This window comes from Neodiprion fabricii, chromosome 5 (assembly GCF_021155785.1).
Source record: "Neodiprion fabricii isolate iyNeoFabr1 chromosome 5, iyNeoFabr1.1, whole genome shotgun sequence".
Classification (NCBI taxonomy): Eukaryota; Metazoa; Arthropoda; class Insecta; order Hymenoptera; family Diprionidae; genus Neodiprion; species Neodiprion fabricii.
In genome coordinates this window covers 2,251,952-2,277,343 of record NC_060243.1, presented here as the reverse complement: position 1 = coordinate 2,277,343, position 25,392 = coordinate 2,251,952, and the positions used below count along the sequence as shown (strand labels likewise).

The window sequence follows — 25,392 nt, the reverse complement described above, 5'->3', positions numbered from 1 at the left end:
TGAAAGATCATATGATGTCATTATTAACTATCAAAAATGAACTCGGTTGATCGAGCTCAATTATCTAATTAATTTAATGCCACTCGTTTAGGTCTAACGAATTGTTTCCACATTTAAATCTCGCGCCTAATTTTGAATTTCATCACGGATGGCGTCACCGGTTGACTCTACCACCCCGCCATCTTCGCCTACTTGTTTAAACTATAATTTGTTTATTCTTCACTCAAAACTGATTGGCATTTTTTTCGCAGTTCGATAATCATACGGTTTGTTACGCAACAAAGAGACTCTAGAAAGCAGCCAAAAGGTTCTCAATCATGGACTAAACATATCAAGCTCATTGTGATAGTTTTATAATGAAGGCCACGTTGAAACTACGACGAAAATTGGAATTCGTCGGTATGAATGAAGTCGAATTTTTTCGAATAACAGTCGGAAACAGGGACAGGTACAAAACAGATATTGCCCGTTGCATTTGACGGTTTCCTGCGAAGAAAATAGGAATTGGATTTCTCGAGAACAATACGGAATCACGTTGAAGTATCGATTGGAATGGAGCAAAGAACGAATACCGGAAATCAAAGGCCGCTCATCGCACGAAGGTAACAATTATTATCACTAGACAAAACAATGCGCAGCATTGAAACTAGTAGTCGATGATTGATTGCGTGATACAGGGCAAGTATTGCTGTAATATTTCGCGTAGTAACTTCCTTGGTTCGTATTCTCACCGAAAGATTATATTCCAAAGTCCGCGGGCCTACATTGTTGCGCGGCAGAATTGATTCGTGTGTCTTGTAACGTATGTCAAGCGTCGTTGCCAACCCATTAAACGAATATATCTATTTAGATGGCACCACAATAATTCGTTCAGGTAATTTAATGGCGCCATAATAAGTCGTCATATATCTCATTTTCAAGAGTGATGTTTAACGGTATTGAAACATATTCAGAGATTTCTCTATCAGTATTGAAATTTCGTCAAAGATGTTCAGATTTTATTCAGATTCCGGCCTAAACGGCAATATTTCTTAACGCGAAAACAACTTTTCTCTTTTCTTTGAACGGACTCAAATTTCTTTAGAAATCCTACTGAAATTTTTCTACGGTTGACAAGGCCGATGAGATGCGGTATCTCGACAAGAATATTGGTACGCCTGACATCAGTGTCGGCGAATTAATTAAGGCGAGAAAGAAGATCCCCTATGCATTAGCTGCTCATTGTCAGAGGTTGATTCAAACAGTCTCAGTAACGGCGGCAAACTCGGTCGGTAAGAAGGAGCCGCGGTTGGTCGAGGGTAGATTTTCCGTGGACCGCGCTGCGGTCGCAATTAGTTTCACAGCGGTCGTCGCAGTTCGACGGCGCTGCTACGGGAGCCAGATCTCAATGGTCGGTTGGTCGTGGTCATCAGCTGTGAAACGTAACAACAACGGAACGCGACGAGGAACGCACGAACGAACGGACGGACGGAGGTGCGTACATACGTACGACGTTTTACGGTACGATAGTGCGTTAGATTGACGCGTAAATGGCGGTGCTACCAGAATGAGGTACGTCGTCCTCGTGTCGCGTAGTAAAGTTGTAATGGGTCTCGTCGCCGAGGGATCGTGCCCTTCGACCCGGTGTTACGGCAACAAATGACACGAGTCATAGTTCAGAGGTTACTAAATCCTCGGTGTGAAACGACGACAACAACAGCGACACCAACAACAGTAACAACGAGAAGGAGGAAGGAACTCTGACTCTTACGCGCGTACAAGGTTGTGCATAGAGGTACGGGATCGCAGCACTGCATACGCATACACACACACACACACACACACACACACACACACACACACACACACACACACACACATCCGCGAGCCAATGGTGCGGAAATAGTGTTGCCCGTGTGCTCGAGAACGATATTAAAGCGCGAAAAATAGCCCCGTTGCAACAACAATAATAATCATAATAACGATCAGCGCAACAACGGTGCGTAAACACGAGTGGAAGTCGAGTGAAGAGCGCGTTCGGGGCGACAATCGTGGAAAAAAAGATCTCGTGGCCAAAGGGGGGGGGGGGGGGGGGAAGGGGACTCAAAAAGGGATTATAATTCTTCTGGACGATAATATTCACTCCCGAATTTTTGAAGATCAAAAAGAAGAGTTTTCTAATCCCTGATAATTTACACGCGAGTCGACGCGCCGCCCGTATTGCATTGCCCGTGGTGGTCAGATTCGAGGCTTGAGAAACCGTAGACTTGGCAATACCTTTAAAATTCACGTTGCTACCAGCAGGACGGTTCGCGTAAAATATTTATATCACCGTTGTTCCATACTCTCTTTCTCCTTCACCTCGATTAGAAAGACCGTGAGCGCGAATATTATTCGTTGCTCTGCAAGTACGGTAACGCGTTGTCGAGTATGTCTATGTTGGTGAAAACCGAGAAGCATTTCGCTCGCGTTTCTGAACCTAGATTCGCCACGTTGCCCCGAACGATTGAGATTGGGAAAGTAAGTCGCTAAAGTTTACTCCCTGACCTGGCGGTAGGTGTTGAAATCCCGGTTCGTCGGGCGAAGGACGGGCGGGGATTTAATTCTCCGCATTGGACGGACGGCCCCGCCGTTTACGTTACACTTACATGCAAATAATAACTACGTCGTTTACAACCTCCGGGTCCCGCGTATGATCCTCTTTGCATCGCGGAGAGAAGGGATAAGCAAATAAGGGAACCTTATTAGTGTTTTACAAACGTTATCTATCCGTCGCGGTTTGCCGACGGCGGAAAACTCGGTTTTATTCCACACGCGGACCAAAGGTATTATTTTCCAAGTTTTCTACCCCCCGCCGTTGAGGGGAAAGAGAGAAGGAAGTTTTTTTTTTTTTTATACAAAGTATGCAAGGACGCACAGTTTTTTTAAAAGCTGTGTATACTTGCAATTTCGTACGAAAAACTGCGAAATCCTGTGCCGTCGGTAAGGAGGACTTCTACTATTTTGTTTCCCTCTTAAAGTAGGCATATTGCGATAGGTCTTTGATTCGCGCGGAGCTTTTTCGTCGACTCTCGCCCCCTTACGCGCGTTATTTTTGGACCGACGGTGGTCGTAACGACGTTTTCACTACTTTACCACACTCTCTTTAACGGCCGTTAAAGGTACGAGGAAGCTAACGCGAAACCGCGTTAAATTTAAATTTACACACACGTGTCGTGTATTTATAGTCTTGTTTTATGTATGCAAGAGTACAAATTTGTCGTCGTGCGTTCCGCGGCGATTTCATTTATCCGCACGCGGCGGGGTGAAAAATTGTTGAAATACAGGGTGTCGGAAGGTGGGGGGGAGGGGGGGGGGGGGTTGATGGGTGATAAAATAACGCACGATATGCGTGCCGCGAAAAATCTTGCGCGTCTATCGGGGTTTTTTTAAATAAAAAATTAATTATTCTCCTTCGTTCAAACAGGTTCAAAAGTTCCATTTAGATATAAATAATACGCCTGTTACAGCTCTAGCTCGAAATATTAATATCATTCAAGAGGTTTCGCATCGAACTTTTCTAGTTTCCATTAACAATGAACACGGAAAAAAATGGTATTTGCTCTTTCTGATTTTTATAACTAGGTAAAAATGCGTCGTAAAAAAAATTCGCAGACGTATTTTCGTGGGGAATTGAACGATCTTCAAAAAAGGTCTCTTATTATTTTCTGATAAATTCACTCGTTCAAAAGTTATTTGAGGATGTTGATAAAAAATCTTACTTGAAAGAGTAGATTTATCGTAAAACGATAAGAGAGACTTTCTTTGAAGAGCGTTCAACTCTGTACAAAAGTGTGTCTGTGAATTTTTTCGTTAGGACCGATCGTTAGCTAGTTATAAAAATTACAAAGCGCAAAAACCATTTTTTCCATGTTATTTTCGTGGGAAATAGAAAATTCCGATGTGTAACCACCGGCGCTGCTCTCTCGTGTTATTATGTTTCAGAAATGATAATATGACTTTGTAGATCGTTCGTTCCTTTTCAGACTCTTGAACGGCGAAAGAACTCGCTGTTTGTCTTGTAAAAATTGTTATCTTGTCTTTCTCTCTCTCTCTCTCTCTTTCTTTCTCTTTTCCTCTCTTTTTATTTCTCTTCCGTTATTCACTCTTCTTTGTTATCGTCTTGCTGGCTAATTGACTTGAAAATATAATTCATGCAGACTCTTTTTTTTCAAAAATGTAATTGTTGTTGTTCGCAAATTTAATGTTACAACGATGCATTTTTAGGTTACGTTATTATTTCGAATTTTTTAATGCAGCAATTATATGACTCGCGTATTTTGCCAATCCAATTCCGTAAAAATCCAATTGCCGTGTTCGGGTTAGCGAATCGTTTTCACTTTGAGATTTTTTTTTAACGGGATTGAAGTCAGTAACTTTATCGTAACGAAACATTGCAGAAGAAAATCACTATTTTCTTATTTCTTCAATGACTTTAAAATATTTATCACGGCTTACCGAATTTCAAACAATTCCATCAAAATTGCAAAGTAACAATTTTTCCTCGGCATGAATCGTCGTTACGATAACGTTCCTAACTTTAACCTGTTATTATGTGATTGTTTAAAATTCGGTAAACCGTAATAAAACAAAATATACTCATATTTTGAACTATTCGTTCCTTCAAAGTCATCGTAAAAAATAAGAAAATACTGACGTTTTCCTCAACATTTCGTAACGAAAACGTTACCAACTTAAGACTCGTCATTTTTTACTCTGCATTTGTCGTCACTATAGGTTTAGCGTCATGTTTTTTCACCGGAAATATAGTTCTCACGACACGTGCATGTATCGGACGGTCTAATTGCAAGCCTGATTAACACGTCAAGGCCCTTTACATGTATAATAATAATAAACATAATGTTACAAAGCTTGACCATATTAGGCTAGGCACGCTACGCGTATTAATTCTCATTATTTATCTATCTGATTGTTTGTTTTTTCCTTCTAATCTTGCGTCTTACGTACGCGATTATTTTCCTTCAAAGCGAGAGATTTTCGTTAATTATTTACACGCATAAAGTACGCGTGTAAGAAAAACGTCTTTTTCTCGACCACTCGTTAACAGTTTTCTTTTTGTTCTCAATTTACAGATACCGTTACAACTAAAACATCAACAAACAACAGCTGATCGTACGCGCAAGTGTGTGTTGCACGTGTCCGACGATTTCCACCGTGTGGTAAAAACATCACGCACCGTTTACAAAGTACACTCGCAGTTTAAACAAAGAACGAAACGAACCAACCAAAAACAAAAAAAAAAAACAAAAAAAAGAAAAGAAACAAGAAGAGGAAAAGTAAACTATTATACCTACCTACGTAAAAGAGAAAGGAACGGGAAAACAATCTTAATATTATTATGCTATGTTTTACGAATATATAATACATGCAGTGTTTCCGAAACAAAGGCAGGCGAGAGGAATACAATTTGAAATAATTCTATTTCTTACTCTTATTTTAATGTAAATTGAGAGACTGAAATCGAGGAATGAGGAAATAAACTTTCGCCGAGATGCAAACCGAAATTATGTACCGGAAGGCGGCAACGGCGATGGGAACGCCGTCATCGTCCTCGGCGACGGTTGTGAAAAGAGAGCCGAAGGATGCGAGAGAGACGATTCACTCGGGTCACTTTATGGTTTCGGACTTCGAGGCGGAGGCCCAGGATGACGAGGACGAGCTTGCCGTCCCCGTGCCCGAGGAGGAGGCCGCTCGTCTCGCCATAATAGCGCCGCCAGGATTTTCCTTGGAGAAATTTGTCACCGGATCGTCGACCAGCAGAAACTCCTCGCAGCAGCTGAGCATCGAGACTTCCCTGAACAAACTCTTTCAATGCATGTCCCTCGCCTACAGGTGAGTTAGAGTTTTGCTTATTTTTGCGTTGATGAAGCAAGAATGAAGTCGAATAAGAAACGCTGACGGATGAGTTTTTTTAACTTTTCGTATCTCTGTTTTTAGAGAAAACAAAAAGGAAGTTGTTGTTATCACCAGACAATAGATTTTTATTAAATATCAGTTTTCTATCGTGGTAGTTGGAAATGATTTTTCGAGGTAACGAGTTTACTTTTTATCCTCGAAAAAAGAAACTGGCCTAAACTGACTTTTTTTCTACATTGTATCTCGCTTAACTTCGAATTGAATTTGATCCGAACATAGAGTTAATAAGCTGAGCGATTTAGGTTTTATTGTTAGTAAGTTACTAGAACTGGGAAAATGTCGGGGAAAACTAGATTTTAGGTTATGGAAAATCTGGAAATGTCAGGGAATTTTTTTCCCAAAAATTTGTGGCCACCCTGATGCACGTGTGAGAACGTATGCGATCAATTTATTTGTCCGACGATATCTCGAGAACGATTTACCGGATTTCAATGAATTTGGCCTCAATTGTCGCGACTTTTCCAAACTTAGAATTAATCACAGTTTGGCTTTAATCGGTTCAGTAATTTTTGAATTATTTAAATAACACGATCCCAAAAAAAAAAACAAACATCATGTTATCTTGAGATCGGATCAAAGGATTCTGACAAACCTTGGTACCCCGAAGTTTTTCCAACCGCTGATCGCGAATCTGAGATTAGATTGCAGATGTTACAAAATGCCGGATTCAATATGGCGGACCAAAATCCAGAGTAAATCTATTCGGACGAAACTCGGTACTTGACGGTTTTCCAAATTGCTGATCACCAATATGATATGAAATTTGCAAAATTCAAGATGGCGGATACTATACGGCGGACGAGAAACCGAAAACATGCTCTTCGGCTTTGAAATTTCATATCTCTATGATTTTTTGAGACGCTAATTAGGAATCCAGTCCGATATTCAATTTTCATTGCGGCTGTTATTGTTGTTGTTGTTATTATTGTCGTAGCTCGAAATGAGTTTGAAAACGGGAAGTTCAAATGCTGTTTCACTTCTTTCCCATTTTGCTATCTAAATAAGTCAGAATCAACGAGGTCGACGTAATTTAGATCTTGGTCAGTTCCAAGCTGAGAAATGCTGCGTCGATTCAGACGAGAATCATCCAAATCCGTTGAGTCGTTCTCCTGCAGATATCGTTGAAAAGAAATAAATTGACTCTAGTCGTTTAGAAATTTCGAGATCTAGTGAAAAGTCAACTTTTCATTTCCACGCTGTTTGCAACAACTTCCCTTATTCTTTTGTCTCTTCTAAAAAAAAAGGTGGGGGGGGGGGGGGGGGGGGGGGGGGAATCGGAAGCTGAAAAGTAGGTATAAAAATCGAATTTGTCGTGGATCGGGAGGATTTTCTTTTCGACGACGAACTTGTGCGGTAATTGGAGAGGGCCGAGAAAAATAATAAAGACGACGGCAGAAAACTTTTATATTCCAATTGCCGCCGATGTGCATAACGTGTGTTATTATTGTCATTATTGTTATCGACGACTCGTCGACGTTCACGTGCCGAAGAACAAGCTGCAATTGGCTTCGTTAAGATTTATTTCTTTTTCGCCACGTACGTGTGGCTCGAGACTCCTTTTTCTCATCGTTATAATACGCATGTATGTACATAATGTTATATTATTGTTGTCGTTGGTGTAAAATACTGTACCTTATACTCTTCTTCTTCTTCTTCTTCTTCTTCTTCTTCTTCTTCTTCTCCGTCTTTTTCTCTTCTTGTGCCATTCAAGACGGCGGTTTATACTCGCGACGCGATTGATTCGATCGATCGATCATTTTGTAACCTGACAGACTCTTCTTCCGCTACCGTGGACGTCATTTTGTCTCTACGCCTGTTTTCTCCCATTTGAATATATATATATATATATATATCATATATATGATATAATAATAACAATAACAATAATAACAACAACAACAACAACAACAATTCTTTATTCATCACAAGATTCGATTATCTACAAAATGAAACCAAATACAGTTTCCCAACTTGTAGAGTTTTCCAGATATTTCGTTTAGAGTGTTTGAAAAATTCAAACCGGATGAGACATCTTTTAGAATTTTCCTACCGTGTTCCAGTTTCACGAAGCTTCGTTTCAGGCTAAAAACTAAATTTTCGAAGGGTTCGTAAGACAAAAAAAAAAAAAATTGAAAGAAAAACTACCCTAATTTATAAGCACACACATTATATAGATGCGACGTTGTTCGAAAAGTCGATGAAAAAAATCTTCACCGTAATTATGTAACAAATACGTAATATTTGTTTTATTGAGAATTTTTTCTGGTACATACAAAGTTGAATAAAAAAAAAAACAAAAAAAACAATGTCCACGGGTAAATCCTGCAGTAAATTAGTCGAGTCTTTTTTTAAATTCTTTGTCGCGAGAATAATAAAAGCTGCAGGATAAATAGATTAAATAATTTTTTTTATCAAATGGGTCATTTGTAGACGGACTAAAGAACGGAAAGGAGAGGGATTACCAAGGCGATCTCAGTATTACGCAATTCATACGTCTTTGGTATTATAAAATTCGTTCTAGATCGAGTCGACTAATTCACCTACAATATGCTTAATTCATATTTTTACAAACTAATATCTAAATCTTTATGTGATGCATGTTATATTCGATATACGATTACATTTAATTGACATTAAATTTCCGACGTACGGTTTTATTATTGTACGAATGAAAAGTATCGAAATTTTATTGTAGCCATCGTTCTCTTAATAATAATGTTAAAGAGTTTCGAAAAATCAATCTCATCATTTCACTTACGCAAAATAAGCTCTCAACTCCGCGAGGTTGAAGTTCAGGGCCTCCGCATGTGCCGTTTGTTTTTTGTACGAGACTTGCAACCGATTGCAAGACCTTGTTAAAAATGAGGCTTAAGTTAGGCTAACGTCATTCCGACGATTCACCTTTCGGAAACACCCTTATTTTGCAATTTTAGAAAACTCTGAAATTCAGTGAATTATATGATAGGGTGAAGGGGTAATTCAGATTTTAAAATCTTGCCCACTTTAAAGTCACTAGAAATTTCAAAATAGTGATTTTTATCAAACCGAGGTTGGTAAATTTGTTTTAATGATTCGCGTTTCGGATAAAATCGTCATATTTATCGGTTTCAGAAATTTTTTAAAGTGCAGTAAATTGTAACAAGGAAACTATAAAATTGCAAACTAGTGATTTTTTCCCTATACGTTTCGTCGTCACGCTAACGTGACCAACTTCAGCCTCGTTATTAGAAAGAATCGCGTTTCGCACAATCGTACGAAATTCTCCACAATAATTTTTCATATAACGCATATAATATTTACAATATACGTACGCGAATGTATACATATTTATTTGAAATCGGACTTTGAGCTCGCGAGTTACGTCCGATAAGAAAAGACGACGAGGCTGCCGATCGTTGAGCGCGCGAAACTAATAATGGTAAATAGAATGTATAACATATGTACGCACGTTCGATAATAATTCAGTACACGCATGATTTTATGCAGAGAGACGCTTCTCGTTCTCCGAATAACTCTGTATATCATATAATATACCTATATCGTGGATAAAATTTGTCTCATACGATATACGCTTACGTCTGCAGGGTGGCCAATGTTAGGGAATTTAGAAGGGGTTGTGGTAAACCTGGAATTGTCTGGGGATTTTTAATTTGGTCATGGAATAAACTAAAAACACCAGTTTTCTATCGTAGGAATTAGAAATGACTTGTCGAGGTGTCAAGCTTACTTTTTATCCCCGAGAAAAGAAATTTGCTTAAACTGACTTTTTTTTCTACGTTGTATTTTTCTTACACGATTCGAATTGAATTCCAACGGAATACAGAGTTAATAAGCTGAACGATTTCGGTTTTAGTAACTTGCTGAAAACTGCGAAAATGTCGCGGAAAACTAGGTCTTAGATCTTGGAAAACCCGGAAATGTGATGGAATTTTTGTCTCAAAAATTGTTGACAACCCTGGTGTTTATAATTGTACTGTAAAAAAATGCGTGCATTGATTTGTATTAATAATTAATATATATGCATTATCTTATTTGATCGAAGACGATGTTGCTGGTGATTGTTTTGTTCATTTATTTATTTATTTTTTTTTATTCATTCTCCCACATTTCATTTGCCTCGGATTCGAACCGTTTTCGCGTCGCGAGAAAAACTAGATAATCAATTATTATCGAACGGAGAGTCCGCTCGTCGCGAATCGAATCCGCGATTGAGTTTAAAAAGGCAAGAAGAATAAGAAATTGCGCGATAAAGAAAGAGAGACAGAGAGAGAATATAGTTATAAAGTAAAACAAGATCTCGGGCCCTGTCTTTGCCTTTGTTTGTGCAGCGGCAGCAGCATCCAGCATGGCAGAATGGATTCAATATTAGCATATAAGCGGTCAATGCCACCGCCGGCAACTATTTCTGATACATGAAAATATATGTACGGATGCATGTGTGTGTGTGTATTTTTTTAGCTATTTTTGTACGAAATGAATATCGATGCGTAAGATACCTGTATATGTATATATACAGATATATATTTATAAAACACAACTCCTACGTCTATGCGCAGGTTTTCCAAAATTAAATTTTGCTCACTCATCCGCAGGTTATTGAGCCACGTTTGTTGTATGCACTTATATTACGATAGTATATGTGCAACTGTTGTGTTGTACTTATTACAGAATTTCGAATTTACTAAATACCGATACAGATGCGAACCTTTTTCTTTTTTTCTTTTATTCTTTTCATCTTTCTTTTTCACAGCACCGCTCAAACGCTAAAGTTCCTGAAGCTCTTTGCTTTTCTTTGGTATAATAATAATAATAATAATTATTGTCAATGTTCTCACTGTTACTATGTATTGTAAAATTTAATACTTCCATCCCCTTTGTTTTTTTTTTTTTACTTTCTTTTTTGAACGTATTACTAGATGAAAAACAAAAGTACAACGTACAAGTTGAATGTTGACGCGACAATTCAAGCGCGTTAAAATTGAAAGTTGAATATTTCTAACATTGCATACCAAGTACAAAACGAAACGAGACGAAAGAAAAAAAAATTTCTTGTCTCACCGATAAGGAGAATTGGCGAAGTGAGAATCAAAAGATACCAGAAAAAATTTTACTTCTTCCCTTTCCTTCCTTCTCCTCCTCCTCGTACTTCTGTCTTATCGTCGTCGCAGAGGACGAACAACATCGTTGTAAATCTATACGCGGCGATACATTAACACCCTTGCAGATATCTTATCGTACAGTACGTTATACGTATGCACGTAGCCATGCATGCCATGTCGTCTACCCCCTCCTCCCCCCTTGTACGCGTGAAACAATTATACCTGCGACGATAGGTGGAGACGCTAGAGGCGCGTACACAGTATATGTGTGTGTGTGTGTGTATTTGACATATGTGTATGCATCATTATCTTTATCTCTATATCCTATATAGATTGATATTATTATACCCAGGCACACCTGTATTAGGCCTAATCTATACGGCAGAAATTTAAAAATAGGACTCGCATAACCGACGATTATCACAGTATGCTTATTATTATTGCACACGGTGTATTAATTTGTCTCGTTTTTCATTGATTGGTTCATTTTGTTACGTATTATATGATTATTATTTATTTATTTTTTTTTTTTTTCGCTTTTTTGAAAATAACAAATTCATAATCTCGATAATCGTTCGAAGAAAAATTACGCATAATCGTACCTAGCAATATAGTAACACTAGTGCCAACTGAAACCTTCGCAGTTACAGATTTTTCGGAACATCGTTACGCTTACGATAAAATATATAGTAAGGAAAAAAGAAAAAAGTTTTTTTCCATGTAAATATTTCCGTGAGAAAGTTTGATCACAAAGCGGAACATCTCGAAAGTGAGGTTAAAATCTTTGAAAATTAGCTCATTTTTATATTTTGTTTACTTTGCATCGTTCGAAGTTGATTCGGAGGGTGGAACGGAAAAAAATCGTCAACGCCCAAAAACAAAGACCACCCTAATATTGTTAGATTCGACGGTCACGGGTTGTGTTACGTTTATTGAGATCGAGTTTGTTTCGCGCTCGGCCGACCGTGGCGCTGCAGGTATCTCAGTGTTGCCAACTTAACTGTCTAGTGGGAAAAAAATTAACCGTCTCGGATTCGTTCTCCCCAAGCGTACATCCCGTAGTACATACAACGAAATTGAAACAACGACAAACAATCACAAGGATAACGGTACAACACCGCAATCGTTTTATATGACGGCGGAGAGACAATTTCGTGTACCTACCGTATAATAATATGATACTCTAAATTGAATAATACGCTTGGTCATGTTTAATTAATTGTTACGTATACCCCTCCCTACATTTACATAACATCTGCGTATGTATATTAGGCATCTAAGTTTCGACTTTACACTAATTTATATCTCTCTCTCTCTCTCTCCCTCTCGCTCTCTTTCCATCTCTCGTGTTTTGCTGTATACATGTATGGAATATACAGTATTATATAAGGTAGATCATGTACACAGGCAATTGACAAAAACACGTGGGTGAATCGGAGAGACCGACGACGAGCCTCCTTCGTAGGCACGTCTTGTTACATACGATATTATACATACGTGTTTATACACACGTACGTGCATACATGCCTACAGACACATGCATCATCGACACGAGCGTGTTTCGCTTTCGTTTCGTCGTCGGCACGAGCAGCTGATATCCCGACGTCACATGTTATGTGTAACACTCGGTCGTTTACAGTTCCCACATTATACTCCGTGTTGTACAATGTTAAAAATGATGATAATGTTAATGACGATGATAGTAACAATAATGATAGTACACGTTTCTCAACAACGTCACGTATACATACACACTGGGGGAAATTTATAGTTCCGGTTAACTATTTTCATTTTTTACCACAATTGAAAAATATTGTTCTAGGTAGAAAATGAAAATTAGTTTTACAGATTTTACCGGAAAGTCTAGCGTCCGTTACTATTCTTTATCATCACGATCGCTGTTGCTAGATTTTCCTGCAACCGTTGCGAAAATTTAATGCTCGTGCAAGAATAAATTGACGTTGAAGCCTTGTTTAGCTAAAAAAAAGTAGAGTAAACCGAAGGAACTGATTTTGCGTTGCAATTATCAAAAACACGTATGTTCATATATTTACACCGACTATAAGGAAATTCGGTGCCGATAGAATGCGACAAGGCAAAGCAAGGAAAAGGCGAGACTCTCGCAAGTTGTAGGCAAGCCGATCGGCAGCAAGGCTCGAGAGGTTCAACTCTAGACACGTTCTTGTAATAATAAGTACGTTTTAGATAATTTGCCCCGGGGCAATCCGCAATAGGCGCGGAGTTGCGTAAGAATGTGGAAATTTTTTTTTTTAAATTGAACCATATGGGGCATTCCACGTCAAATCAGCAGCCCATGTACCTCACCCTCATCGATTTTAATCATTTTTTAGTATGATGTTCGTACCGACTCGAAAAAAAGTCTTTTTTAGCCACCGGTAAAATTTGAAAGAAAAAGAAAAACATGGGAAAATCAATCAGGAAAACGCCATTTCTAAAAATCTGATATAATTCGCACGGATTCTATGATTCGAAATGTGATTTTCAAACACCACGTGATAATGGGAGCGTGAAATGTGGAATGCTCCGTGTACACTCGATAATTACTATCATCATCGTCATCGTCGTTGTTAATTACATTCTTTCGAAATCACCAATTAGAAGGAAATCAGAAGAAAGAAGAATAAAATAAGGAAAAAAATCAAAGAGACGGAAGAATTAACTCAAGCTTATAAAGTATTCTAATCAGGCAGCTTATCTCGCGTCTAATATAAAATAAAATTGTTGTAAAATTCAGGGTTACATAGATGCTTGGCAATATGTTTTCGTAAATGGGAATTTTTTTACAGCATATTGAAGTTAATTACGTTATCTTAACGACGATTCGTGCTGGGGAAAAAACCGTTATTTTGGGAGCTTCGAATTATTTGAAATTCGGTAAACCGTATGACAAGAGAAATCACAGTAATATTTTGAAATCTTCGTTCCTTCGAAGTAATCGTGTGTATGCGTGTGTGGGTGTGTGTGTGTATACACATATAAGAAAATATAAGTGACGTTTTTTCCCAAAATGTTTCGTCACCAATAACTTTAATATCGTAATTTTTTTCTTACGACACGCACACACACACACACACGCATGTATGTATTTATACGTATAATCGTATATACAGTTGTACTATATGAGAAATAAAAATTTGTTCCAGACAGAAGTTGACATCGCCAAAATGGAACCGTTTCAAAGGTATCAGACTCCGGTGGAAGGACAAAATCCGTTTGAACAACGTGATATGGAGATGCTGGCACATGCAGTGTGAGTAACGATAATGCGACACCGTTACATTGTAATGAAGTCCGATAAGATACGATCGTTTCTGTATTTAAAGAGAAAAAAAAAAAAGAGAAAACACAACTCCGCAAAAGCTTAAGAAAATTATATCCGATATTCGTGCGTGCGCGCATAGCGAAGCTTTTAAATACGATACGACGCGACGGTCAACTTTTGTGCAATAATACGTATATTATAATGTTGTGTAATTAGGCATTCCGATAAGTGGGTTCAAACGGACAGGGAGGAGACAAGTTCAAAAACAGGGATAGAGAATTATTGCCAACCAAAGCTATTTTTTCCTCGTTAGGATTATTGTATAATACATGCATTTGAATCGGATTCGATTACAAGGCCACGGTTTTTATAAATTTCATAATTTATTTTCCTGTGTCTGATATTGAAATATATTCATATATAACACCTAATGTTGTAACCCCAATCGGAATATAAACATTACAATTCATTCTAAGCGTGATGTAAACTTCCAAGTACATATTACATATATATATATATATAACGTATATAATGTATCTAGAGCAACGAAGAAAAGAACTGATAAAATTTTGGCCGCCAAGCAGTTGCGCCTCGCGTAACTTTTTTTTTAATTTTTATTTCTTCTTTTTTTTTACGTCCGTCGGTCCAAAGGTGCGCATTATTATTACATACAGAAACTCGTACGTATAACACTAGTTTTTCTAATCTGTGAAAAGGCGATAACGATCGTGCGTATATATACATGTACATATGTGTATATATGTGTGTACGTATATAGGGTATAATAAACGTGATCGGACGACATGCGGCAGGTGGGAATTAGCGGAAAAAAAGGCGCGACCAACGATAAATAGTTATTTTGCAAGGTTGGACGACGCGAGAGATTACAATTTGAGATCGTTAGATTTGGCCGGTAATTGTCTCCCCTGCAGCATAACAGCCGCACGATTTTCACACGTGCTTTTGCGGCACGACCGACAATCGGCGCTGCCAACTTATCGGACGAACATTTCCTTAAATCGCGCCAAAACAATTCTGCGACTTCTTTATAATTCTCTATTTCAAGATTCATTCTTTGACGCTATCGAAACGCAGTAAATACACGATTACACGGTATGTTTTAGTCTTTCGATCGTGGTAAAAAATGAAAATAGTTAAATCTCTCTCAGTGCAGGGACAGATTTCTTTCCTATGGAATCTGAATTGCAATTATAAAGATATCGGAAACTCGTATAATATGTTTTTATTTTTAATATCTAGGATCACCAACTTGTCAAATAATTGCCTCTGAAAATTTCATACGCTGTCTAATTGTTGCATCTTTTCTCAGGAATCTGACAATCGGTTGATTTTTAATCTGTCGTTTCGATTTCACAGACAATATTTAGAGATTTCGTCGAAGATCTTGAGATATTCTTCAGATCCCTACCCGAAGGGCAATATTTCCTTTTTTCCTTAAACGGACTCTAAATTCTTTAGGGTTGGCAGCGCTGCTGCCGTTAAATATTTTAGTGAAAAAACTTTGGTCGAGAAGCGTGGGGGGGGGGGGATAGTAGAAAAATAGCGATACCAAGCGGGCACGGCACGTGAGACACGAAACGACGATGAGAATCGTTCTCTGTTGTCCCCACCTTTGAATCTCGCCAATTAACGCTTACGTATATTGCGGATACGTTGAACCTCCGGCTCCTTTATCATCGCGCCTCTCTCGTCAGTTTAACGTTGGCGATTCCTCGGGTCGAGACGACTTGATCCCGTTAAATATATCGCACAACAGATACACGCTCGACAATCACAAGAATCGGTGCCGTTCTACGTAGAAGCTAATTTATCGATAAATTCGCTTCCTATAACCATATACTTTGCAGTAACTTGAAATACGTGATCCAGCCGGTTTTCTTATTGTTTATTTTTACGGTCGTTGTTGTTGAATTCGTTATAACTGACTTTTTTTTTTCATACAGTTTTGATGACGTAGATTTTTCTTTCCTTCACCTGATATAATCATTTCATTTTTTATTTAGTCATTTTGTTTTGTTTTTTTTCTTCAACCATAAAAATTTAAACGACGCTTTTATTACGTTACACTGATCGATCGTGGGAGGTGAAAAATACGCGAAAAAAAACTTGATTTTGTAACGGAATTGAGGGTGATTGGAGGGAGGGTTGATTGATTAATTAGTTATAGGGACGTCGAAAATTTGGTACGTTTATAGTGGAGGACGGTTAAGAAGAGACGTATTTTTTTACATCTACGTCAGACACAAAACGGAAGTAAAGGAAATTTTCGAATCGTCGGTTCGGTTGAAGTTTGGCAAAAGAGGGGAATCCTGGGCGTCCTGCAGTCCTACGGCATATTGCAAAATGAAACGGTGCAAAGTCGGTATCGGAACAACGACCGGGATCGTTATAAATCCAGTTGCGTTCGTTGTTAATCTCGCCGCAGACAAGGAAGAAGTCTTCGATTCTTCTATGGATGAAATTGTGGGAAGTTAATTAGTATCGTTAATAGTCTGCATGGTTGTTAACGGCTTCGGAAAGACACGATTACGGTGCAATTGTTATTCATCATCATCTTCTTCTTCTTCTTCGATCCGATCGCAGCTGCAGATCCTTCAAACAGTGCAGATCAGTTCTTGATATCTTCTTATTGTAAGAGTGAGGAAAAAAAAATTTCGTCAACTTGATCGCATCATTGCTAAGTTGATATATAAATGAACCACGTTATTCATGATTTGTTTGTTTTTTTTTTTTTTTTGTTACTCATTGCTCGTCAATTAAGAATTTCTATAGCAATAAAAAAAAAAAAAAATATATATATATATATGTGCAAAAAATTACTTCGGTCCTTGTTTAATAGAAGCTTGTAGTAATATTCTAAATTGGATTAAATTATCTGTTGATAAAATTTGTTCCGTCAAATGTTTATCTAATTGTTGTCTCTCTCCGATTTTTCAGTTATACTCAAGCAAAACACTCTGGTGTGCCAATTTGCGTCGCCCTTGGATGTCGATACGCACAATAAACCAGAGGTAAGTGATCTTTTTTAATTTATTATTGTTATATTTCTATCTTCAAGCTAAGTATGCAATATGTGTAATATCGGCGTCGATGTGTGTAATAGTTGTGTTACGTATGGATGGGCGGAATACCTTATCTCTCGGATGGCGGCGAGATGTTGCGAGAAATACGGACACACACGTACGTACACTTGGCCGCAGTGATTCTCACAATGAGACGGCTTATTTTTTCGTCGAGTAGGTTACGTTGGCAATGCCGAATCAGCCCGCAGCCCCATAACATAACATAACGCTAAGAGCGACCAGAAATAATCGATTTTTTTTTCCCGATTAATCGAATGAAAACCCTCATGAAAAAACCTGGAAATCTCATGGAATTTCATGACGTGTCTGGAATCTTGTAAACTTAAGTATAGGTTCATGAAAATTTAGCCAAATCTTCAAAATTGACGTTGAAATTCTGAATTACTCTAAAAGTTTTGAATATCGCACCTGTATCTATCTCGAGGCTGCGAAAATAAACTATTCTTGTTTATATTTCTGTCGTATTTTCATTTATCGCGTAATTCAAGTTGACCTGGAAAAATCGTAAATTTGATGTGGAAAACGTGAAATTCTCATGGAATTACGTTTCGACCAACAACTGTACACCCTGTTAAATTATGTTTACATAAATGGAGCCTGTTTCGTGCATGGCCGGCAGTGGCGCTGCAGCCTAATTCGGCATTGCCAACGTAACCTACTCGACGAAAAAATAAGCCGTCTCATTGTGAGAATCACTGCGGCCAAGTATACGACAATACATGCGTAAATGAGAATACACACACACACACACACATACACAGAGATTTGAGTCTGATAACCTATGTATTTGGAAAGAGATATCATAGATGGGATCGTAAGCCTTGTAAACGTTCCTTTATTATCGCCACTTAATACATCCAATAAAGTTATCATCTCGCAAGAGCTTAACGGCTCATACTGAAAGAAACCGCGAGCGCTACACATTGTCGTATCGAGACGAAAACTAAAAATACGGAAAAATATATTAAACATACGTATTTCACGTACGTAAAAAATGGCAAATCAGTCGCTATCTTGTTTAACCCCTGGAACACTCGTGTCATCGCCAGGGACACGGATCACACACGTTCACTAGGGTGCAGTGTCTCTCATGACTGACTAGTTACCAGAAAAAAAATTTATTTCCGCGCTGACGATAACGTCCGATTAGTTTATAATTCTACGGAACAAGAATGAGCACGTTTGTTTTTCATCGAAACGTTTCATAAAAGTATAACACAGATTCCTGAGTATCTCCACATGCGAATGGTAGAATTCAAACAAGAAATGTCTATTTTTCTTTTCTTCCTGTATTCTTTTTCTTCTTAGTCACCAACTTGAAGAGATTCTATAACTTCGTGATTCTTAGGAGAGCTGTGGAGGATAGTTATAAAGTCTACTCTATTGAGAACCACCGACGTACCATATTCGAATAGTTTTTAAACTCTTTATCAAATGTCTTATCCACGCTTCTTTGTGTATGTGCCTGTATTGTAAGGCAGTGTATGATTAAATTAACAATATTATATAGTTCCCTGCGAGGTTGAATTATTAAGTTCTTTGTCGCAGCAATTTAACGACATAATGCGCAATGTTTGTAAGAGAAATTTATGCGAATAAAGAACTCTTAGAAAGAATTAGGAATTGAAGTATTGTACGATTTGAAAAATTTAATGAAATGGATAAAATAAACTTACTCTGTTGAAATCAGCGCTTACATACAATAATAAATGTATGATGTATGTCTGTGACCAATATAAATGTGGTGTAATTCTTTCGTTAATGAAAAGGAAACCATGCAACCAAGTCTGACACTTAACGATGTTGAATTCCTTGGCTTCTTCTCGCCATAGCTCCCAGTAGTTAATGTTGTTGCAATTGTCTCTGCCAGTCGTACTGGCTTCCCTGTCTGGTGTTTTAGAATAGATTTTCTTTAGAACGCTCCTGATCGTCACGTTTGTCTTACAGGCCGTAGTTTTGGAGGGAAAGTACTGGAAGAGAAAACTAGCTGCTGTTACGGCAGAGTACAAGAAATGGCGCATGTTTTATCGCAACAAGGTACTCGGCTGGACAAACAAAGATGGCAGCGATATGGTAAATGAAACATTTTCATGTATTTTAATGGCAAATCTTGGCATCAGTTTTTGACTATACGTGAATCAAACACGTTTGTCAAATTGGAAAAAATTCTCTGGTTACAGTTGGAATCGATGGATATGTTGGATTGGGATGGTGGATTGGGAAATGCGGGTGGCTTTGGCGGAGGAATAGGAAGTTTGTACGGTGTAACAGGTGGGACGCTAGGAGGGGACACTTTGCACAGCATGATGGTCGATGAGGATTACATGGAGCTGATGACCGATACCCTGTTCTCTACGATTAGCTCTAATCAACCATTTCACTTTCCTGACCCAAGAGAAATTGGTCAGTATAATAGTCTCACAATTTTTTGTGCTCAATAAACTCGCATGATTTTTTCATCGGTTTTTATTCTCTTATCAATGCATTGTAAATTGTATTATTCACAGCTCGAGTTGCCAGTTTGGCCGATTTTATTCAACCAAGTCTTGGACCGTTGCAGCCCAATCTTGACGATTTTATGGATACTCTTGAGCCATTACAAGGTAAGCCATTGCAGCCGTTTAGTTTTGTTGAATATAGTTAGAATTTGTCGTTTTAACAACTGACGAGGCTTTGATCATCTCTGCAGAATTCTTCAACTCAAAACTACCACCGGTGCCGGAAGAAGAAGACGTTTTTCGTAGCAGTTCATTGAACAATAATTACTCCGAACTGGATCTCATGCCGCCCATAAGCCAAGCCAATCAAATAAACCAAATCCCATCGATGGATATACAGCCGCAGTTGAATTCAACGACTACGACGAGTCAACAACAGACGGACACCATGCAGAATCTCCAGTTTACAGCCAAACTGTTCGGTCAGCAGCAGCAACATCAACAACAACAACAACAACAGCAGCAGCAGCAGCAACATCAACAACAACAACAACAGCAGCAGCAACATCAACAACAACAACAACAGCAGCAGCAGCAGCAGCAACAGTCTACAGCTTACAAAAATAACATGTCAGTTTTTGCAACTATACATGATTTCTTGCTCTCATTCTTCAAATCCGCAACAGTTTACTATTTAAATCATATTTTAATTTCAGTCCTTCGAGTGTTGACCAATTTTTTTCTATATTTCATGCAACAGGAGTAGTATATCAGAAAGTTATAACGCCGTTCAGCAGAGCTACGCAGAAGCAACACCGTCGAGACAACCTAGCAGAGGAAAAGGTAGACAAAGCAGATCTACAACTAGGTCGAATCATTTGGCGCAGCAAAATGCATATCAACAAACCAGCCAGCAGCAAAGCTTAACGTATCAGCAACCTTCTCCTACGCAAGAACAACACCAGCAGCAGCAACGACGGCAGCAACAACAACAGCAGAATTATTCAATGGAGATGCAAACTGTTCAACTAAACTCGCCGTCTAATCAACCCCAAATAAATTCGCTCAATAACCAAACTGTGACCAGTAACCATGTAGCTCCGGTGACAAGCCATGTACAAAATTATTCTCAACCACCTTCTCCGCCGCAAACCCAACAAAGGACAATAAGGCCAATGCCATTGGCAACCTCGACATCGAAACCATACAAAGCGGTCCAACCGGTGCAGGGCTACAAATTCACTCTTCCGTCGCAAAAGTTTACCTCCCAACAATGCAAGTTCACTGGCTCAAGCAGTTACAAGGTAGAAATTAATTTGACACCAAGTTAATGGGTCTCGTTTACTCTTAATTCAGGTTTTAAAAACAGTTTTCAATATTTCTGCCCAACAGAATTTACCTGCGCAGCAAGTCTCCCCGATGTCCACCCCCCAGCAAAATCAGTCACAAGTATTGGGGACCTCTTTTCAATACAGACCTGTCAGACTGGACCCCACCGCTCCAGCACAGCATCCTGCCAAACTTTTGCCACGACCGGTTGTCCCTACTACCGAAAAAGAAGAAGTGTTTGCTGTACCGAAGGTTCCTAGATACTTATAATTTTGTTACGAATCGAATATTCAGAAATAATTCAAAGTCAAATTAAATTACGTGGTCTTGCCCTAGTACTTATCTTGTCCATCCCGACTCCCGACACTTTTAGTAAAAAGATCACAGATCCAAACGTGTGTGTGGTTTTATCTTTAAATAATTCGTGATTTTAGATTGATCATTCAACACCACAAAAACAGAAGAATTTCATTTCATATAAATTTTTGTATTTTTTCAGTACCAAATGAAGTCTAGAAATCGATCACGCAGCAGCTCGTCTTTAGTGCCTCCTAGAGTTAATCCACCTCCCCTAGTCTCAGCAGTTAGCGATCCTGCGCTCAATCTGAACAACAACGTTCTACTTGCCCAGCTGCTTACCAACAGTACGTTAAGATGCACGAGAAATTTCTTCATATTACATTTTACTATTAACCGAATAATAATCCTCCCGTTTCCCTTGCAGACACGTCGAACCTTTACACAGTTAGTAGCGGACCTGAGAAAGTGACGCCCGTCAGTCAACCTAGTGGAGTAAAACACATATTACCTATGCCATCGTCGGCTCAGTCTCCTGCTCAAACCAGTGGCACAACTCTCCTTATTACCACACCAGTAACTGTTCAATCTATTCAAGCGACTCCTGTACAGACGCAGCAGCAGGTAAAGTTTTGATGAAAATATCTGATTGCAAATTCTCTAGTCTTGACAGTCATATTTGACATTAACTTTAATCCGCACGGGTGATGCAGTCGAGCGGGCAGCCAATCTTGCTCGGTGCCAACAGTCAGCCACAGCAACCAATCGGCAGCCCTGGTTCACCGAAAGATAATTCTAGCGCGCACAGTCCACAAGGCCTAAGTCTTAGCCCGCTTCATAGTCCGATGAGTATAGGAAGCCCATTGTCGCCGAGTCGGACTTACGTTAAGGGTGACCCGGAGCGAGGGCAGTATAAGGAACAACGAAGAGTGGGGCACATTCATGCCGAGCAGAAACGGAGATACAATATTAAGAATGGATTTGACATGCTGCACAGTTTAATACCTCAGTTGAATCAAAATCCTAATAGCAAATTGAGCAAGGCTGCTATGCTGCAAAAGGGGGCTGACTATGTCAGGCAACTTAGGGCGGAGAGGAATCAGCTTAAAGACGAAATGGACAGTTTGAGACAGCAGATAGAATGCCTCAATTCTTCTATAAGGTGAAGCAAACGTTGCAAAGAAATATTGACACAGTCGTGTCATTCGATTTACTTCAGCCGGTCGCAACAATGAATTTTATTTTCTTTAGCAATTGTCAATTGATGCTTCCTGCAACCGGAGCCCCGGTTTCCAGGCACAGGACAAGTAAAATGAAGGAGATGTTTGATGACTACGTGCGAACACGGACGCGTGAAAATTGGAAGTTCTGGATTGTATCCTTTCTCGATTACTAAAGCTTGACTGATTAATCTACTTATAAATGAATATCTCTAACATTCCTTGACTCTAAAACACAGTTCAGCATTTTACTTGAGCCATTGATGGTTTCCTTCAATACTTCGGTGTCTACCGCGAGCCTAGAGGACTTGTACAGAAGTACAATGCTTTGGGTAGAGCAGCACTGTTCCCTTGTAGATCTCAGGCCAGGTGAGCTCTCTCGACTTTATAGCTTTGACGGGGAAGAAAGATAGGTGAAATAGTTGTTGAATTTACAAATTTTCAACGTTTTATCTTGTTAATTTTTGTGGTTAATTTAATTTTCAGCTGTTCTAAACTCTCTGAGGTGCCTTTGTACAGCAACTGATATTTTATCAGACCCTAGTCGTCTTCCCGAGGAGGCGTTGGCAGCTGTTAATCGAACGGATCAGCGTCGGCCTGCTCAGTGACGATTTGCCCTTAAAAATCATAGACTTTATGAGGTGTTGAAAAAAAATACTGTACCTACAGAACTTTCAATGCGTACGTAACGGGCATAAACGAAGCAGGACAGTTACCATGAAATTTATAGTCGAAAACCTTTGGTCTGTATCGGGCATGTTGTGAAAAATCACGATACGATTGAAATTCTACAAGCGGCAAAAACCTCCGGCGTGAGATAGTACGAGCATACGTACATGGATATTTCAGTACGGAGAAGATATTAAACCGACCAATTGAAGTTTCATTGCAGAATTTTTATAGAATTAATTTGTCATCACTGGCGGATTAATACATTATGTTATGTCTACATCGATCTTATCAATTGGCGACATTACCTCTTCTCTTTACTCTGTCTTAATCTATCGCCTATCGTATGGTGGCTAAAGGACCATGTCTCATGAACTTTGTCAGTTACTTGCTATCGTTAACGTGGTAATTTAGACATAGTTTCGTAAGTGCCGCTGGAACTCAGCTGAGGACATTGCTAGATTCCAATGAAAAATCCCATGGAAGTAATTAGAGGGAAAAAAAGAACAGTTTAAACCGAACAATCACAGAGTACATAATTGTATAACGATTACGATTATATATTTTTTAAACAATGAGTATAAAGATACGTTAGGGTATGTATACTTAGATGTGTTAAGAAAGCTGACGGGGTAAAAGCAAAAAATATGTATATGTAGATAATAAGTGTTAAAAATGTTAAGAATTTTTTATATTATCGGTTGATTGAAACCACACATATTAACAATCTTTTTTGTATCAGGTTTATTTAACAGGAAATATGTATAGGTACTACTATGTCGCGTCCGTGTGTATGTGTGCGTTTGAATTCAATTTGTATACCATATATTATAGTGCTTACATCGTGAAATCGTCACAAGGGAATAAAAGTTTGGTACATTAACGGGGTACAAAAATTCGAACATTTTTTTAATTCTGGAGACGACGCGAATTACATTTGTGCAATGTAAACGAAGAGAGTAAAAAAGGAAACAATTTTCGATGACACGTGCCATTATCTTTTTATATACTTTTTTTTCTTAATTCTACCACACGTTCAAAAATTATAAGTATAGGAACATACATACTTATATACAGGTATGCTCTGATGATATTGCTCGTTATACGTGTGATGTAATTTTGTAATATTCAATGAATATTATCAATTTACCAGATGGTACGGGGTTGAACGTTTTTCGTTTGTCACTATGGTTTTCTAGTAATGCTAAAATTACTACCCATATTCTCAGAAATTTGAATGGTTGATCAATTTTAGACATTATGTTCTGTAATATAATATAATATATTATAAACGAATATGTTCACGACGTTTGCCCTGGTCTTTAGTGCACGACTAACACAGACTTCATAACGTACCCTTAAAAATGTCTTCTTCAATATGTGCCTGCGAAGCAATTTTGAGAGAAAAAAAAAACTTGAAATGTAAATGTAAAATACCTCTAATCTGCGGAAAAATGTGTTAGTAGAATAATGAGATTGCTGACAAATGCATGTAACAAAGGTTTGCTCATGGATACAAAATCTTGCGTATCCAAAACCGCTAATCTTACGGGATATGAGATTTTTTTGTCCAATTTTCATTATTATTACCGTTGTTAAATTTCATGTTATAATGTACAAATCCGTTATTATGATTCAGTTGTGTCTGATGAAACTGATGTAGTTGCGAAGGACCTCTGCATATCGTTGAGTTGTTTAAAGTTAGTAAGGAAACAAGAAGAATAAATATTCATTTCATTCGTTAATGTAACACCTTATCACTGTAAGGGTAGATATTTGTTTTTTGAATTTTATCATCTACAAATATTTTTTCATTACTAGAATCTTATGTTTAAGTACGTAATAACTTGATGATCTTGACTAGCAAAAATTACCGTAGTCTTCGCTTGGTACTCAATTTACGGCACGTGACTTTATTCTGCAATATTATTTAACGCAACCTATTGGTACTTACCTTAAAAAAAATCTTTCACCTGTGCGACGTTATGCATACGTCGT

General features: G+C 38.4%; 1 protein-coding gene across 5 annotated transcripts; it reads left to right on the top strand.

Moving 5' to 3' along the window:
- Nucleotides 1-1,333: 1,333 nt before the first annotated feature.
- LOC124184048 (MLX-interacting protein) lies at nt 1,334-25,139 on the top strand. 5 transcript variants are annotated; one of them, XM_046573396.1, is made up of 16 exons: nt 1,334-1,473; nt 5,112-5,871; nt 14,219-14,325; nt 17,296-17,369; nt 19,389-19,514; nt 19,622-19,844; nt 19,949-20,044; nt 20,131-20,509; nt 20,640-21,183; nt 21,272-21,460; nt 21,708-21,852; nt 21,933-22,129; nt 22,219-22,667; nt 22,757-22,880; nt 22,965-23,094; nt 23,212-25,139. In XM_046573396.1, the coding sequence occupies exons 2-16, from the start codon at nt 5,531-5,533 to the stop codon at nt 23,331-23,333; spliced, it is 3,246 nt and encodes a 1,081-aa protein (XP_046429352.1). In that variant the 5' UTR covers nt 1,334-1,473; nt 5,112-5,530; the 3' UTR covers nt 23,334-25,139. The 5 variants fall into 5 exon arrangements, with proteins under 5 accessions (XP_046429352.1, XP_046429350.1, XP_046429351.1 ...); XM_046573394.1 differs by having other exon boundaries at nt 1,348-1,774; XM_046573395.1 differs by having other exon boundaries at nt 1,349-1,500.
- Nucleotides 25,140-25,392: the final 253 nt, after the last annotated feature.